At 42.6% G+C, this 15,525-nt stretch overlaps 1 protein-coding gene across 1 annotated transcript in view; it reads right to left on the bottom strand.

The window, feature by feature from the left end:
- LOC141917571 (zinc finger protein 366-like) overlaps window positions 1-15,525 on the bottom strand; it is a 40,709-nt gene that overhangs the window by 13,071 nt on the left and 12,113 nt on the right. The window contains exons 2-3 of the mRNA XM_074810883.1: window positions 4,570-4,639; window positions 268-1,595 (exon numbers count right to left, since the gene is read on the bottom strand). Coding sequence (XP_074666984.1) covers window positions 268-1,595; window positions 4,570-4,639 — 1,398 coding nt within the window. The remainder of the gene's footprint in view (window positions 1-267; window positions 1,596-4,569; window positions 4,640-15,525) is intronic.

Below are 15,525 nucleotides of genomic sequence, written 5' to 3'. Positions count from 1 at the left end.
TAGTACGGGTGTTTTACTTTAACTCCTGTTTATAACAAAACATTTTTGCATGCACTTTCTTAAGACTGACAGAGACATCTAGCTTCTAGTATTGCCAGTGCTGCTGGGGCTTTTGCTCTGCATAAAATTCTCCCACTGGCAAAGGGCCAACATGAGATTCTATAGACTGATTATCTTCTTTCCAAGGAGGTACGTGTATCTTTAGTAGTCTGTAATCCTTGTGCTACCTTCTGATGCAAGGTAATAGTGCAACTCGTGATGGCTTACCTTGTGAGTTAGGGAGTGTTGTTTGAGATGGTGGGGCTGCACAAACTCCATGCCACATTCAGTGCAGATATACGGACGGATGTCTCTGTGCTTCATCATGTGGTTTTGCAGCTGACTTGGGTACTGGAAGGTCTTATCACATTCAGTGCAATTGTACTGTATAGGGCCACGGTGGGTTGTTAAGTGTCTCTTCAGCTGGACCAAGGTTGGGAAGTCCAGACCACACTCCACACAAATGTTCTCTCGGCCACTCTCATGCTTAGACTCATGTGCTTTCAGCTCACTGGGATAGGCAAAACCTCTGCCACAGATCTTGCAGTTGTAAGGCTTGATGTCACTGTGTTGCATCATGTGTCTCTTAAGGTGACTGGTTTGAGTGAAAGCCTTGTGGCACACCTGGCACTTATGTGGCCTAGTGCCCTGGTGTGTCAACATATGCGTATGCAAGTGGCTCAGCTGCTTGAAAAGTTTGCCACATCGGGTGCAAGCATGTGGTTTAATGCCACTGTGCCCCAAGATATGGGTGACCAAATTGTACTTGGATGTATAGGACTTCTCACACATGGGACATTGCCAGCGTTTCTGTTCAGCCCCCACATCAACATAGTAGCTGTGGTCTATCTGAAGGCTGACATCTACTCTTTCTACTTTCTGTTTATTTTCACCATTTCCTCTTACTTCAGCCCTCCTGAAGGGTGGCTCTGGAGGCCTTTTCATTTGAAAAGGGTTCCTGAAATGAAAGTTTGGGGGAACAATAAAAGGAAACATTAAGCTAGGATGGACTTTAGGATAATAAGGGTAAGGAGCCTGCATGAATGCTGGGCTACTGGGCCATGCCATCTTAGGATTCACTGGTTCTTGCTTAATGGGCTTGGCTCCAAAATGCTCCAGAGTTCTGTAGAACTGAAAACCAAAGTTGCAGAGGTTGATCATCTGGGAACTATATTTGGGCTGTGCTGGCTGCTGAAACACCAAGGGAAGACTGGAAGAGCCTATATCATTGTGATCTTCAGGTTTGTCTGGTGGTGATGAGGAACCCTCAAGAGTGATAGAAGGAGGCATTTTTGTTGGCATGCTCTTGCGTTTCTGAGACCCTCCTTCCAAGGACCCCTGGAAAGTTTCCATGTCTCCAAGAGGAGGAGGGCCATAGTGGAAATGTGAGAGGTGTGGTCTGAATTCTTCACCAAATGGAGTTGTTCTGTATGGCTTTGTAACAGGGCTCAGCGGCTGCAGGCAGCAGGAAAAGGGAGAGGCTTGTGTATTGTCCACATTAAAACTCGTTTCTTCATTCTTCATCATATTTAATTTTTTCTGTGTTGTCCAAATTCCTTAAAACAAACAAAAAAAACCCCCAAAGCTTTTTTTCTTCATGTTCTCCTGGGGTTAACATTTTATTGTCTAGTTTATTGGTTTCGAGGTTGTTGTTTTTTTAATTAAATGCAACTAAGGATGTCTTAGGCCCATATAAGACAAATGCCTTTTAAAGCAGAATTAAATTGGCTAGTGGAGAACAAAGAAGCTTTGGTCTTCCTGTGGAAGAATTGGTGGTTTAAATCAAGTTTGACCCATACAACATCTTTGCAACATAAACATGCTGTACCGTGACACACTACTTAGCAGATGAATCTGTATGGCAAAGTTTCTGCTTAATTTACTTCAACCAGGCTATTTGTGGGCAAAATCCTGTCCTTGGCTGTGCATGCACAGACTCTAGAAATTGGTGGTGCATCTAAAGGATATGGCAATACAAACAATAAAGTGCACATTTATTATGGCTGTGACATGAAAAGTCAAACAAAAACATTTTAAACTTCTTTGTATCATTAACATGTGCTGCTGTGAGAGAAAAGAATGGCCAAGTGATCTAAGGACACTGTGTACCATCAGGTTTTGCACCGTGTTTCCTGGCTTCTCTCACTTTGTATTGCAATAAGAAGGCAGAGATTAATTAATTTTCTTTGTTTTAATCCCAGAGATATTTACCTGGGAGATTTGGGGGAGGAAAGGCCTTTGACCACTCTCTGAATTACTTTCAGTTTTACAGACATAATCTAGGGTTTTTTTGTTTGTTTCTAAACAGGTGGGCAAAACCCCCACTTTAAAACTAAATGTAGAATTAATGTCAGCAATCCCTCAGGTCTCCAGAGTAATTGGCATCTAAGAATGATCCTTTCTATGGTACAGTGTGACAAGGCAGATTAATAATTGTCCTCTGGAAAAATTTTATATTTCATTGATAGTACAGGGAGCTTCTCCTGAATTTGGGGTTCATCTAAAATATTATGAATTTTGGTTCATCTTAAATAAGGCTTCTACCTTTTTCCTTGGCTCTCTAGGGATGCAGTTATCTGAAAGTGTGTGTGTGTATGTCTGTGTACATGCATCTGTCCAACCAGGTGGAGGTTAGGTTGGAAACTAGACATATTTTCTCTCTGTTACCTGTGACATGTTGAGGCTATTTATAAAACCATTCTTGGAAATATTGGGTGGAGAGCATGAAGGTGGTTAGAGGACTGAAGACACTCCTGTTTTGTTTCAGGAAACTCTGTGCTGGACAAATCTGCTTCTAAAGATAGATAAAAGCACATCTCTCTGACATAGGCTGTGGACAAGAGAAAACATCTTAAAAACCTGCTTGCAAACAGATTACTTCCTTCTAATAGAGTAGATTGTGGAATTATCTTTGAGATAGTGTGTGAAGTCAAAGGCACAGTAACAAAACTTTAAGATGGGAACTGTCCTGGTTTCAGCTGGGATAGAGATAATTTTTATTTTTCCTTATTAGTAGCTGTAATAGCGCTGTGTTTTGCATTCAGTATGGGATTTGATATGAGAAGAATGTTGATAATATACCGATGGTTTTAGTTGTTGCTAAGAAATCAAGGACTTTCCAACTTCACACGTCCTGCTAGTGCTCAGGTACACAAGAAGCTGGGAGGGAGCACAGCCAGAGCACCAGACCCAAATTGGCCAATGGAATATTCCATATCATATGATGTCATGCTTGTTATATATATGAGGGTTGATCAAGAGGCTGGCTTGCTCGTTTCCGGGATTGCAGTTTTGGGATTCTCACTTCTCTGGGATCACTAGCCACGAACAGGCTGGGCATCAGTCAGCAGGTGGTGAGCAATCGCATTGTGCATTACCTGTTTATATTTTCTATTATTACTATTATTATTATAATTATTATTTTAATTTTATTTTATTTCAATTATTAAATTGTTTTTATGTCAACCTACGAGTCTCTTTACCCTTACCCCTCCAACTCTCTCCCCTATTCCCTGGGGTGGGGGAGGGTGAGTGAGTGGCTGTGTGGTGTTTGGCTGTTGGCTGGGTTTAAACCACGACAGTCGTTTTTAGTGCCCAATGTGGGGCACGAAGGGTTGAGATAGCAAAGGGATCAATCAATGCACAAAGAAGGAATAGTAAGTGAAGGGAAAATTGTAGGATCTCTAAAATGATGATTCTAAAAACACCTGTGACAGGGCAAAAGCCTAAAAAAAATTGCTTAAAACTGGAATAAGTACCTAATAATTATACCAGGAGGTGACTTTCAGTCCCTAGCTCATTGATTGGCAGTAGTCTGTATATATATACACATATACACACACACACTATATATATACACAAATATTTATGTGTCTGTGTGCATGTATATAAAAATATATATAAGCATGTGTGTGTGTTATATCAGAGAGGATTGTTAGGGAGTATGCATTTTGTTATGTTTCCTTGTCACCCTAACTCCCTGGGCAAAATGAGGAACAGTTAGATCTTGAAGACTCTTTGGGTACAAAGGATTGACTTATTAAAAAGGGAGAAGGGGAAGGGAATCCTCTGAATACCAAAAAAGACTCCACTTCTTTCCAAAAGGGAGAAAAGGTTTTTCAAAATTCTTCTTGAGCAATATTAAACTCATACAATTTGAACATAAAATATGCCTGTAGAGCAAAATCTCCCCTTCAAAGTATGGACCTGCCCTTCAAATGTCTTTTATCTTGTGTATCTGATTCTTTCCCAGCAAAATGAGTATAAAAATGCTTCAGAAAGCCCATAGCAATTAAGAACCCAGCTATGTTATTTACTGGCTTTGCTAGATTATTGAAATGCTGCCAAAAATACATAGAAGTGACAGGGAGTTGTGTCTAATTGCTCTCTTGTCTCTTGGATGCTGGTTCCTCCCTTCTTCCACAGCCTGTTTTATGCAAAAATTCAGTCTATCTGGAACACAGATTTATGTCAGAGGCTGTAGAACTGCTTGTAATTACTAGAAATAAATAATTTCCTTGCACTACTAACCTTTGGTTGCTTTCACTGAGCATATGGTTTTATTCCACTGTCCACAGTTACATACATCATGGGACCAAGCCTACAAGGGAAAGTGTTTAAACAGTCAGTGATCAGCTCAGTCAGAGAGGTGCTGTATAATCCAACAAAAGAGCACCTAGTACAGATTTACAGTCTTAATATGGATCACCTTGCTGCTTTTTTTCCTCTTCAAACTGCCAAGCCCCATAATGTAGAAATTCATCAAGGAAAGATTAAATCTAGCCTCTCTTCTCATCTCCTTTCATGTTGGTAGCATACCCTTGCTGATTTGAATGGAGGCATGATCTTCACATTAATCAGAATTTAATTCCATAAAAATGTGAGTCCTGAGGAAACCATAAAAGATACTGCAGATTTGACCACCATGCGATAAATAGTTAAGGAGCAGTCCCTTCTTTAAATTACTTCAGAAGATAACTTCAAAGCTTTTAATAGCACAGTTCCCCATTAATTTTGTTCTATCTGAATCTGGAGTAGCTGATCTCATTTTAGTACTCAACAATAAATAAGGGGGGATGAAGTTGATATCGAATAAGATATTTCAGATAAAACAATCAAATGTAAAAATTAAATTGGTATGGTTAAAAGCTGCTTAATGTCCTTTGTAAAGTCCCAGGATAAGGCTGCGTAGGCCGGTAATAATCATTAACCAGATTTCTATTCAAAGAATAAGGTTCCTGACCAGGTACTATTGTTAAGCTGTTCAGTAAGGACAATTTATTGCCCTGTTGACCAGGATGTTCTAAAGGATACATTGTGAAGGGACCTTGAAGCATGTTAAAATTGCAATGTGAGCCAAAGTCCTTGAGACAAGGACACTGGAGGGTCTTTCTTTTGAGTCGGTGGTCTGTGGTGGTCGTAAAAGCAGCCCCCCGACTCAATTTAAAGACAAAGTGCACATGACCGGAAAGGGGTGGGATTAAAGAAATGAACTATGAGAATTGATATGATTATGTATGAGAATCTGTTTACTATGCATCATTATATCCTATATAATCAGCATGCTGCATGAGTTAGGTGTGTGTTGTTGGTGAGACGACTCCCCTATGCACCCGGCCGTTAATAGAGAATGCCTGCTTCTTAATACTGCATTAGTGTTAAGGAGTTTCTTTATTCCTGATTTTGGTGACAAAGTGAAGGATTTTTGTATTAAATATCTCCTAGGGACCTTTTGTCTTTCCTATATAAATACTTTAAAGCTTCTTTCTTCCTCCAGCACCTAGTTATTTAAGATAGAATGCTATCTAGTGCAGCGGTGTGTGATTCTAAACATTTAGTTTAAACCTGGATATTTCAGCTTTTCAGTTTTGAAAACCTGGTCTGGAAACCTCACTGAAACAGATGTTTCCATGCTATGTTGGCACTTTGTATTGGGTCTGGCTAAGATGGAGTTAACTTTCCCCATAGCAGCCCTCATAGTGCTGTGCTTTGCATTGGTATCTAGAAAGGTGTTGATAAAACAGCAGTGTTTTGGCATCAAGGCTCTCCCTCTAACATTCCCCCTCCTCACCCCCAAAGGCCAGTAGGCTGGGGGTGGGTAAGAGGTTGAGAGGGGACAGAGCCAGAACAGCTGACCCCAACTGACCAAAGGAATATTCCAGAACATATGACATCGTGCTCAGCAATAAAAGCTAAGAGAAAGGGAGAGGATGGGCAGCATTTGTTATTACATTTGTCTTCCAGAGCAACTGCTACAGGTACTGAGGCCCTACTTCCCGGGAAGTGGACGGACATCACCCACTGATGGGAAGTGGAGAACAAAATCTTCTGTTTTCCTTTGCTTTCATGCGTGACCTTTGCTTTTGCTTTATTAAACTGTCCTTATCTCAACCCACGAGTCATTTGTTATATTCTCTCTCCCCTGTCCAGCTGAGGAGGGGGAGTGATAGAATGTCTTTGGTGGGCACTTGGCATCCATCAAAAAAAACTAAATCTAGCACTCCAGAGCTTATAAAAAATTAATTTCTTTAGAAGAGACAAGCATCCTCACAGTTTCTATCTTCATGTAAATAAATATATTTGGAAATACACTGAAAAATAGAACCACAAATAGTCTCTCTTCCTGCCCTTTTAAAAAAGAAAATAAAGGCTACAGTGACTTCATATAGTTGTTGAGGTATTTCCAAAATAGAATATCTATACAGCAGCTAATAATGTTGTTAACTTCCATGAAAGGGGAAGAGAGTTTAACACAGAATATGAATCACCATTTACTTTCTCATTTCCACTCATCATATTTCTACAGACAAAGGATTTTTTAAAAAGTATGTAAATCATGCACTCTACAAGCATACACATTGTTGTAGTCCCCAGTTAATATTCTGTACTGATGTCAACAGCAAAATTTCTTTAGCCTTCAATAGAACCAAGGTTCTGCTTCCAGTATGAAAGTGCCTTCTATCTATAGAATAAATATAAACTCAGCAATAAAAATGGGAGGTTATAAAGTTGCTCCAGCTTAAACACTGACTACTACTGTTCAGATTTTGCTCTTTGGCAACACAATGGTAAAAACTGAAATGAGACCAAGATGAGTGAAAGTGATATGTACCCTCTGACAAACACACTGCTTTATTATGAGGTTTGCACTTGTGTTTTCTACTTCAAAAGAAGATGAAACAGAGGAAAGTGTAGGAAGGCTAAAGGTGACTGAATAGGCTGAACAGCTGTTCTTAGCTGGAAGAGAAATTCTGTGTTTAAATGAACATATATGACTATAGAAGCTGTGCACAGGCACTGGAGTACATTTCTGCTCTCCTCCTGAGGCCTGAAATATTGGCATCTATAAGGAAAGAATGAAATCTAACAGCTGTTTCTGCATAGGATGTTGTGGGAGTACAACAGAAGATTGGCAAGGAGTATTGCAAACACGGTTGAGTGATTTGCAGCTGGGGTGATGAAAAGCACATATATCATACTAATTGTTGTTTAGCTTTGTGTGCTTGACTGCATTTAGATAACATAGGCCTGTGATAGACTCAGAGGCACCTTATCGAACATCCTTGAGATACCTGCCCTGCTGAGGGAAAGATCAAAGCACAGTGGAAAAGTACGCCTGCAAAAATCCCTGATATAAACAGGTGAAAGCAGCAGGTTCGAGATCTTTTCTTTCTTCTCCTCTTTCTGGCTAGCAAGGACTGAGCTCCACGGCACCTGAGTCCCTGCTTGCATGCCTCTGCCTGGGTGTTGCTGCAGAGATCCCCTGGGTCATGAGGTAATGAGAATAAACATACTCTGCATTTCATCCTTGGTTTTGTGTTTGTTCCTGCGTCCTGCCTGTGTCGGCTCACACAGCTGTGGTGAGGATCAGTGAAAAATGACACACTATTACATTTCTTGAGCTAAAGTTGAACAGTTGGAGATCTCCAGCCTTATTGAACAACCAGCTGTTTTTTTACTCACTGACTTTTGTAAACTCCTATTACAGAGGTGGTTATGCTTGTCTTAATAGGCTTAATGGGATCTCCTTCATTCAGTTCACCCTTCAGTATAGTTTTTGGTTTTAAATGTATTCAGTCATACAGCTGTTGAACTAAATACCAAAGTCTTCACTTAGTTTTCACTCAGTTGCTATTTCTGCAAAACTTGCATCAGTCCAATTTTCAAGTGTATCTTGTCTGTTTTTCTGGTTTTATGGCCTGCCTTGAGTAAGAAATTGGACTAGATGATGATAATGTTCCATATCTGTAAAATCCATGCATCTGCTTGTAATTTGTACAGTCATATTTTTGTTTATAGGTGCTGCCTTGGTGAATTATGCAGAAGCTGTAAATATGCTCAAAAGATTTAGAGTTATTTCAATATTAGGCTTTCTAGATATTAGTTCAAATTGCCATTGTTATTCGATAATGGGTTATTTGTACAGTTTTTATCAAATTAAGGTATTTTATTCACTCTAGACTAGAGTGACTATAGTCATTAGAGGAGGGCAGGAGGTAAAATATCATGTTCAAATCCATACCAGAACCTCTCTAAAATCAGTGTCAACCCTATTCTCCTATTCTTTAGAGAAGTCGGTGCAAGGTGTGTTTTCCATCCATGTTCTCCAGGCATCAATAGCCACATTCCAAGCATACAAATGTGAAAAATGGACTCCATTAACATATACTGAGTGTATGTTAATATATTTAAGCTGAGTATATAAACTGAGTATATGTTATATATAAGCTAATTATATGTTAATATACCCAAATCAGCCTTGAAGTCCTTATGCTACATTATTTTAAGCGAACCTAAAAGATGATTTACATTTTAAATGAAGAGAGCACTTTTTCTGCCACAGCGTGAAGCTGGAAGAAGGCAGAAATTTGGACTACTTTTCAAAAATAAACATGGATTTAGGGAAAGTATCCAAAATCAGTGAGTGCGGATACTGATTAGGGAGACAAAAATGTTGTGGAGGCTTAAAAAAAAAGGCCTAAGATGGGAATAATAGACTGTGGAGTTTAGTCAAATCTTTTCCAATACCACTTCTACAAACATTTGTTTTCTCTCTCTCACATGCCTCACCAGCAAGGGCTCCAGCCACACCACCCAAGTTGTAGAAGGCAAAGGCGAGGACTGGGAGAATGAAGAACTGCCCACTGTAGGAGAGGATCAGGTTCAAGGCCATCTAAGAAACTTGAAGGTGCACAAGCCCATGGGACCTGATGAGATGCATCCACGGTTCCTGAGGGAACTGATGGATGAAGTGGCTAAGCAACTATCCATCATATTTGAGAAGTCGTGGCAGTCCGGCGAAGTTCCCACTGACTGGAAAAGGGGAAACATAGCCCCCATTTTTAAAAAGGGAAAAAAGGGAGACCCAGGGAACTACAGGACAGTCAGTCTCACCTCTGTGCTCAGCAAGATCATGGAGCAGATCCTCCTGGAAACTATGCTAGGGCACATGGAAAATAAGGAGGTGATTGGTGACAGCCAACATGGCTTCACTAAGGGCAAATCGTGCCTGACAAATTTTGTGGCCTTCTATGATGGGGTTACAGCTCTGGTGCATAAGGGAAGAGCAACTGACATCATCTACCTGGACTTGTGCAAAGCACATGTCCCACATGACATCCTTGTCTCTAAATTGGAGAGACATGGATTTGATGGATAGACCACTCGGTGGATAAGGAGTTGGCTGGATGGTTGCACTCAAAGTGTTGCGGTCAACGGCTTGATGTCCAAGTGGAAAACAGTGAAGAGTGGCGTTCCTGAGGGGTTGGTGTTGGGACCAGTGGTGTTTAACATTTTGTTGGTGACACTGACAGTGGGATTGAGTGCACCCTCAGCAAGTTTGCCAACGACACCAAGCTGTGTGGTGCAGTTGACACGCTGGAGGGAAGGGATACCATCCAGAGGGACCTTGACAGGCTTGAGAGATGGGGCCATGCAAACCTCATGAAGTTCAACAAGGACAAGTACATGGTCCTTCACATGTGTCGGGGCAATCCCATGTGGCACCCAATGTGGGGCCCGAAAAGGCGACATAGGGAAGAAGTCGCAACCAGTGGCGTAGCTCAGCTGAACATAGGGATGAAAGGAAACCCAAGGTGCACCGCTAGTTACCTGACTGCAGGACAAAAGGTAAGCAGCCGAGAATGTGATGGGGAATTCCATCACAGCAGAGCAAAAAAAATGTGATTGATGAGCTGAAGCATATTTTAAGCAAAGAGAAACAGACTTTAAGTGATGCTGATTTGAAGAAGTTATTGCTCTGGGCTCAGGAGAATGAGCCGAACTTAAATACTCATACTGTGTATGATTCTGATTTATGGGATACTATCTGGGTCTGACTGTGGGATAAAGCTACTAAAAATTATAAAGAGGCAGCTAATTTATTAGGTCTGTGGCGAATGCTCTTTGAAGCGTTGAACGCTTATGGTGGCTCCAAAAGTCCGACTGAAAAACGGCCAAAAACACTGCCGCCCACGGACCCGCCTGCGGCTGCCCAAGAGACAGTATGCGCAGATTCCCCTGATGATTCGTTTGATCTGGGAGGAACAGACCCCAACAGAGAACTGGACTTATTTCCACTGCCCCCGCTCACCTCCGCACCGCCGCTTTTATCCTCCCTTGATAATCACTGGAGCGATGTTCACCGGCGAGCCCAAGAGGAAAAAGACATAAAAATGCTGATTGATTTTCCGGTCATATTTCACCCTCAGGCTGGCCCTCAGTGGCAACCATTGAGTTATGACATTATAAAGGAGTTTCGTAAATCAGTGAAAGACAACGGTTTAACCGCTCCTTATACAATTGACCTGCTTATTGGATGAGGGAAAGGCTGTGGATGTTGTCTACCTTGACTTTAGTAAGGCCTTTGACACAGTTTCCCACAGCATTCTCCTGGCGAAACTGGCTGCTTGTGGCTTAGATGGGCACATGCTTTGCTGGGTAAAACCTGGCTGGATGGCCGGGCCCAAAGAGTTGTGGTGAATGGAGTTAAATCCGGTTGGCAGCCAGTCACGAGTGGTGTCCCCTAGGGCTCGGTTTTGGGGCCTCTCCTGTTTAACATCTTTATTGATGATCTAGACGAGGGGATCGAATGCACCCTCAGTAAGTTTGCAGACGACACCAAGTTGGGTGGCAGTGTTGATCTGCTCGAGGGTAGGGAGGCTCTGCAGAGAGACCTGGACAGGCTGGAGTGATGGGCTGAGGCCAACTGGAGGAGTTTCAATAAGGCCAAATGCCGGGTGCTGCACTTGGGCCACAACAACCCCCAGCAGCGCTACAGCCTTGGGGAGGAGTGGCTGGAGAGCTGCCAGTCAGAGAGGGACCTGGGGGTGTTGATTGATAGCCGGCTGACCATGAGCCAGCAGTGTGCCCAGGTGGCCAAGAAGGCCAATGGCATCCTGGCTTGTATCAGCAACAGCGTGGCCAGCAGGGACAGGGAAGTGATCTTGCCCCTGTACTTGGCACTGGTGAGGCCGCACCTCAATTACTGTGTTCAGTTTTGGGCCCCTCACTACAAAAAGGACATTGAATTTCTCGAGCGTGTCCAGAGAAGGGCAACGAAGCTGGTGAAGGGTCTGGAGGACAGGTCTTACGAGGAGCAGCTGAGGGAACTGGGGTTGTTTAGTCTGGAGAAGAGGAGGCTGAGGGGAGACCTCATCGTCCTCTACAACTACCTGAAAGGAGGCTGCAGAGAACTGGGGATGAGCCTCTTTAACCAAGTAACAAGTGATAGGACAAGAGGTAATGGCCTCAAGTTGCGCCAGGGAAGGTTTAGACTGGATATTAGGAAGCATTTCTTTACAGAACGGGTTGCTAGGCATTGGAATGGGCTGCCCAGAGAGGTGGTAGAGTCCCCATCCCTGGAGGTGTTTAAGAGTCAGGTTGACATAGCACTTAGGGATATGGTGTAGATGGGAACTGGCAGTGCTAGGTTAATGGTTGGACTAGGTGATCTTCAAGGTCTTTTCCAACCTAGATGATTCTGTGATTCTGTGATTTCACTGTTAGAAGGAATAGCGGAGGGCAACTATCTCACTGCAAGTGAATGGAAGTTTATCATGCATATGATATTAACTCCTATGCAGTTCGCTATCCTTTCCACCGAATGGAGAGAAGGCATTGAATAACATGCACCAGGCTCCAAGTTCCCCATTAAGGAGAGTGGACATAGAGGCTCTCCTAGGGGAAGTTCACCTGCCGTCCAAGCAGCAATACCACCAGAGGGTCTTGTACAAATTCGGAATATTGTAATAAAAGCGTTCTGTAAGGTTCCTGAAACAGGACAGCACACTCAGTCCTTTGTAAACATTCGACAAGAAGCAAATGAGCCTTTTATGCATTTTTTACATCGCTTGCAAGACAGGGTAAATAAGCAAGTGGACAATCCTGTGGCCAGAGAGGTTTTGTTTTAACAACTAGCTGTTGAGAATGCAAATGCAGATTGTCAAAAAGTATTGAGACAAATGCAAAGCAGAAATCCTACAGTAACAGAAATGCTAAAGACATGCCAGAATATCAGCTCGCAATCTCATAATACCACCTTGTTAGCACAGGCATTTACTGCCATGAACACCTCCCCAGGCTTGGATTGTTGTTTTAACTGTGGCAATCAAGCTCCTGGCCTATGCCCCCGGTGTAAGAAAGGGCAACATTACGCTCACTGGTGCTGGTCAAAATTTGACATAAATGGACAGCTGTTGAGGGATTCGGGAAACTGGAATCGCAGCACGCATGGGAACTGCACGATGACACAAATGAGCCCCATGCACCCATCGGCAATGCAGGCCAGCTCCTTGCCAGCACTGCAGGAAGTGCCGGAGTGGACTTGGCCACCGCCGGCGACACAGAACTAAGTGACACCTCTGTGCAAGTAATACCCACCAGTGTGTGTGGCCCATTAGGAAGGGGAATGAGTGCATTGTTGATTGGCAGATCATCTGTTTCACAGCAAGGACTTTTTGTATTACCAGGACTTACTGACGCTGATTTCGCAGGGGAAATAAAAATAATGGTGTAGACACCTAGTCTCCCCTGTCGCATCCCTAGCAGAACAAAAATAGCACAGCTGATTTATTTTAGAGTGAGTCCACCAGGAGTCGTCCATCAAGCCTGAGGAACCAGAGAGTTTGGCTCAACAGATCAGCCACAGATTTTTTGGGCACAACAGTTACAGCAGCAGCAGCCCATGTTAATATGCATTGTTCAGCACTGTCAGCTCAGATCCACAATTAAGATCCGTGGACTCATGGACAGTGGCGCTGATGTCACCATTATTGCTTTCAGGGACTGGCCTTCATCTTGGCCTCTAGTTCAAGTGGCAGCCACATTGGCTGGTGTAGGAGGCGCTACGGCCCCCCAGCAGAACCATGAGCTGCTTGTCATTCAAGGCCCAGAAGGAAGAACTGCGACTGTAAAACTTTATGTTCTCCCGCTGCCCTCCTCCTTGTGGGGTAGGGATGTTCTAAGGCAGTGGGGAATGAAAATGAGAACAAATTTGTCATAGGGGCTACTGATGTGCAGCAAACTCCTGCCCTTACATGGAAAACTGATAACCCCATCTGGGTAGATCAGTGGCCCCTGAAAAGGGAGAAGCTGCACCATCTACAGGATTTAGTAGCAGAGCAGTTATCTGCTGAACACATTGTTCCTTCTACTAGCCCGTGGAATACTCCTGTTTTTGTTATTCAGAAGAAAAATGGAAAGTGGAGGCTATTACAAGATCTTAGAAAAGTAAATGCAGTCATTGAACCTATGGGAGCCCTGCAGCCAGGGCTACCTTCTCCTGCTATGTTACCACAGAACTGGAATTTGACTGTGATTGATTTAAAGGATTGTTTTTTCACCATTCTGTTAACTCCTGCAGATGCTCCACGCTTTGCCTTTTCTGTTCCATCGATAAATGCAGCTGAGCCTCATCAGAGATACCATTGGACAGTTTTACCACAGGGAATGTGCAACAGTCCCACTCACTATTTGTCAGTGGTTTGTTGCACAAGCATTGGCCCCCGTTCGTTGTGAACACCCTGCAACATTGATTTATCATTATATGGATGATATCTTATTAGCCTCACGATCTGCAGAAGAGACTCATGCAGTTGTCGCTGCTACCATTCAAGCAGTTACAGATATTGGGCTTTGTATAGCCCCAGAAAAAATTCAGACAGTGGCTCCTTGGATGGAAAATAGATGATCAGTCAATAACCCCGCAAAAGGTTAAATTTACTCCTCAGATTAAAACACTTGATGACCTGCAAAAGGTGTTGGGAGCCATCAATTGGATTTGGCCATTATTAGGCTTGACCACAGAAGAACTCCACCCTTTTTTCCAACTCCTGAAGGGCGATTCTGAACTGGCATCTCTGCGGCAACTCACAGACGAAACTAAAAAATCCTTAAGCCTGGTGTCCCAAGCTTTAAGTGAAAGGCAGTCATGGAATAACAGACTCTACCTATTCATCTTTTTGTTATACATTCTGTATTTCAACCTTTTGGGTTACAGGGACAATAACATGAATCTGCTTCAGACCCACTAGTAATCCTAGAATGGATCCTTTTGCCACATCAACTCACCAAAACAATTGTAACCAGACACGAATTATTAGCAATGATAGTGCAAAAAGGATGATCTTGACTGATATACATGCTGGGGAGTGATCCTTACACAATTGTCTTACCCATTACACAACTGCACATTGATTGGCTCTTACAGACAAGTCAATTGTTTCAAATTGCATTAGCAGATTTTAGTGGTATCATTTCCATACACTTTCCACGTCACAAATTATTTGGAACGCTGGAAACTGTAGGGTTAATGCCAGATCTACAGTTAAGTCCAACACCTATTCCTCATACACTCACACTTTTTACAGATGGATCAGGAAAAACAGGAAATTCTGTGATAGTATGGAAAAATTCATTAAGGGTCTGGGAAAGTGACGTTACAAAAACATCAGGCTCTCCACAAATTGCAGAGCTTGCTGCAGTAGTCCGATGTTTTTGTAAATTTCCCCAGGCATTTAACATCATTTCAGACTCAGCTTATGTTACTGGCCTAGTCACTCGTATAGAGGGGTCATACCTTAAAGAAGTAAACAATCCACTTTTATATGCATGGCTTAAAAAGCTTCAATATTTAAAAGCATTGTATGTGCTAAATTTCTTAAATCGAGGAGATAACAATGATATGCCACCGATATATCAGCACTTTAGCACTGTAGTATAGTCAATTCAAGGCAAGGCCTTGGTAGAAGTCAGAGATCCAGGATCTAGTCAATGGGGAAAAGCTGTTCCTCTAATAACATGGGGGAGAGGTTATGCTTGTGTCTCTACAGATCATGGACCGCAGTGAATCTCAGCGAGATAGGTGTGGCCTGCCTTGTCATCGTCATCAGCACCATCCTCACGGGTGGACTGACTATCCCCTGGATTTCAAAACAACCAAAGCAGAATGTATGGGTAATGCTTGCTACTGCAATAGGACAGAATACA

This window comes from Strix aluco, chromosome W (assembly GCF_031877795.1).
Source record: "Strix aluco isolate bStrAlu1 chromosome W, bStrAlu1.hap1, whole genome shotgun sequence".
Lineage (NCBI taxonomy): Eukaryota > Metazoa > Chordata > Aves > Strigiformes > Strigidae > Strix > Strix aluco.
The sequence above is the reverse complement of the archived record's forward strand: the minus strand, read 5'-3'. Positions and strand labels throughout refer to the sequence as shown.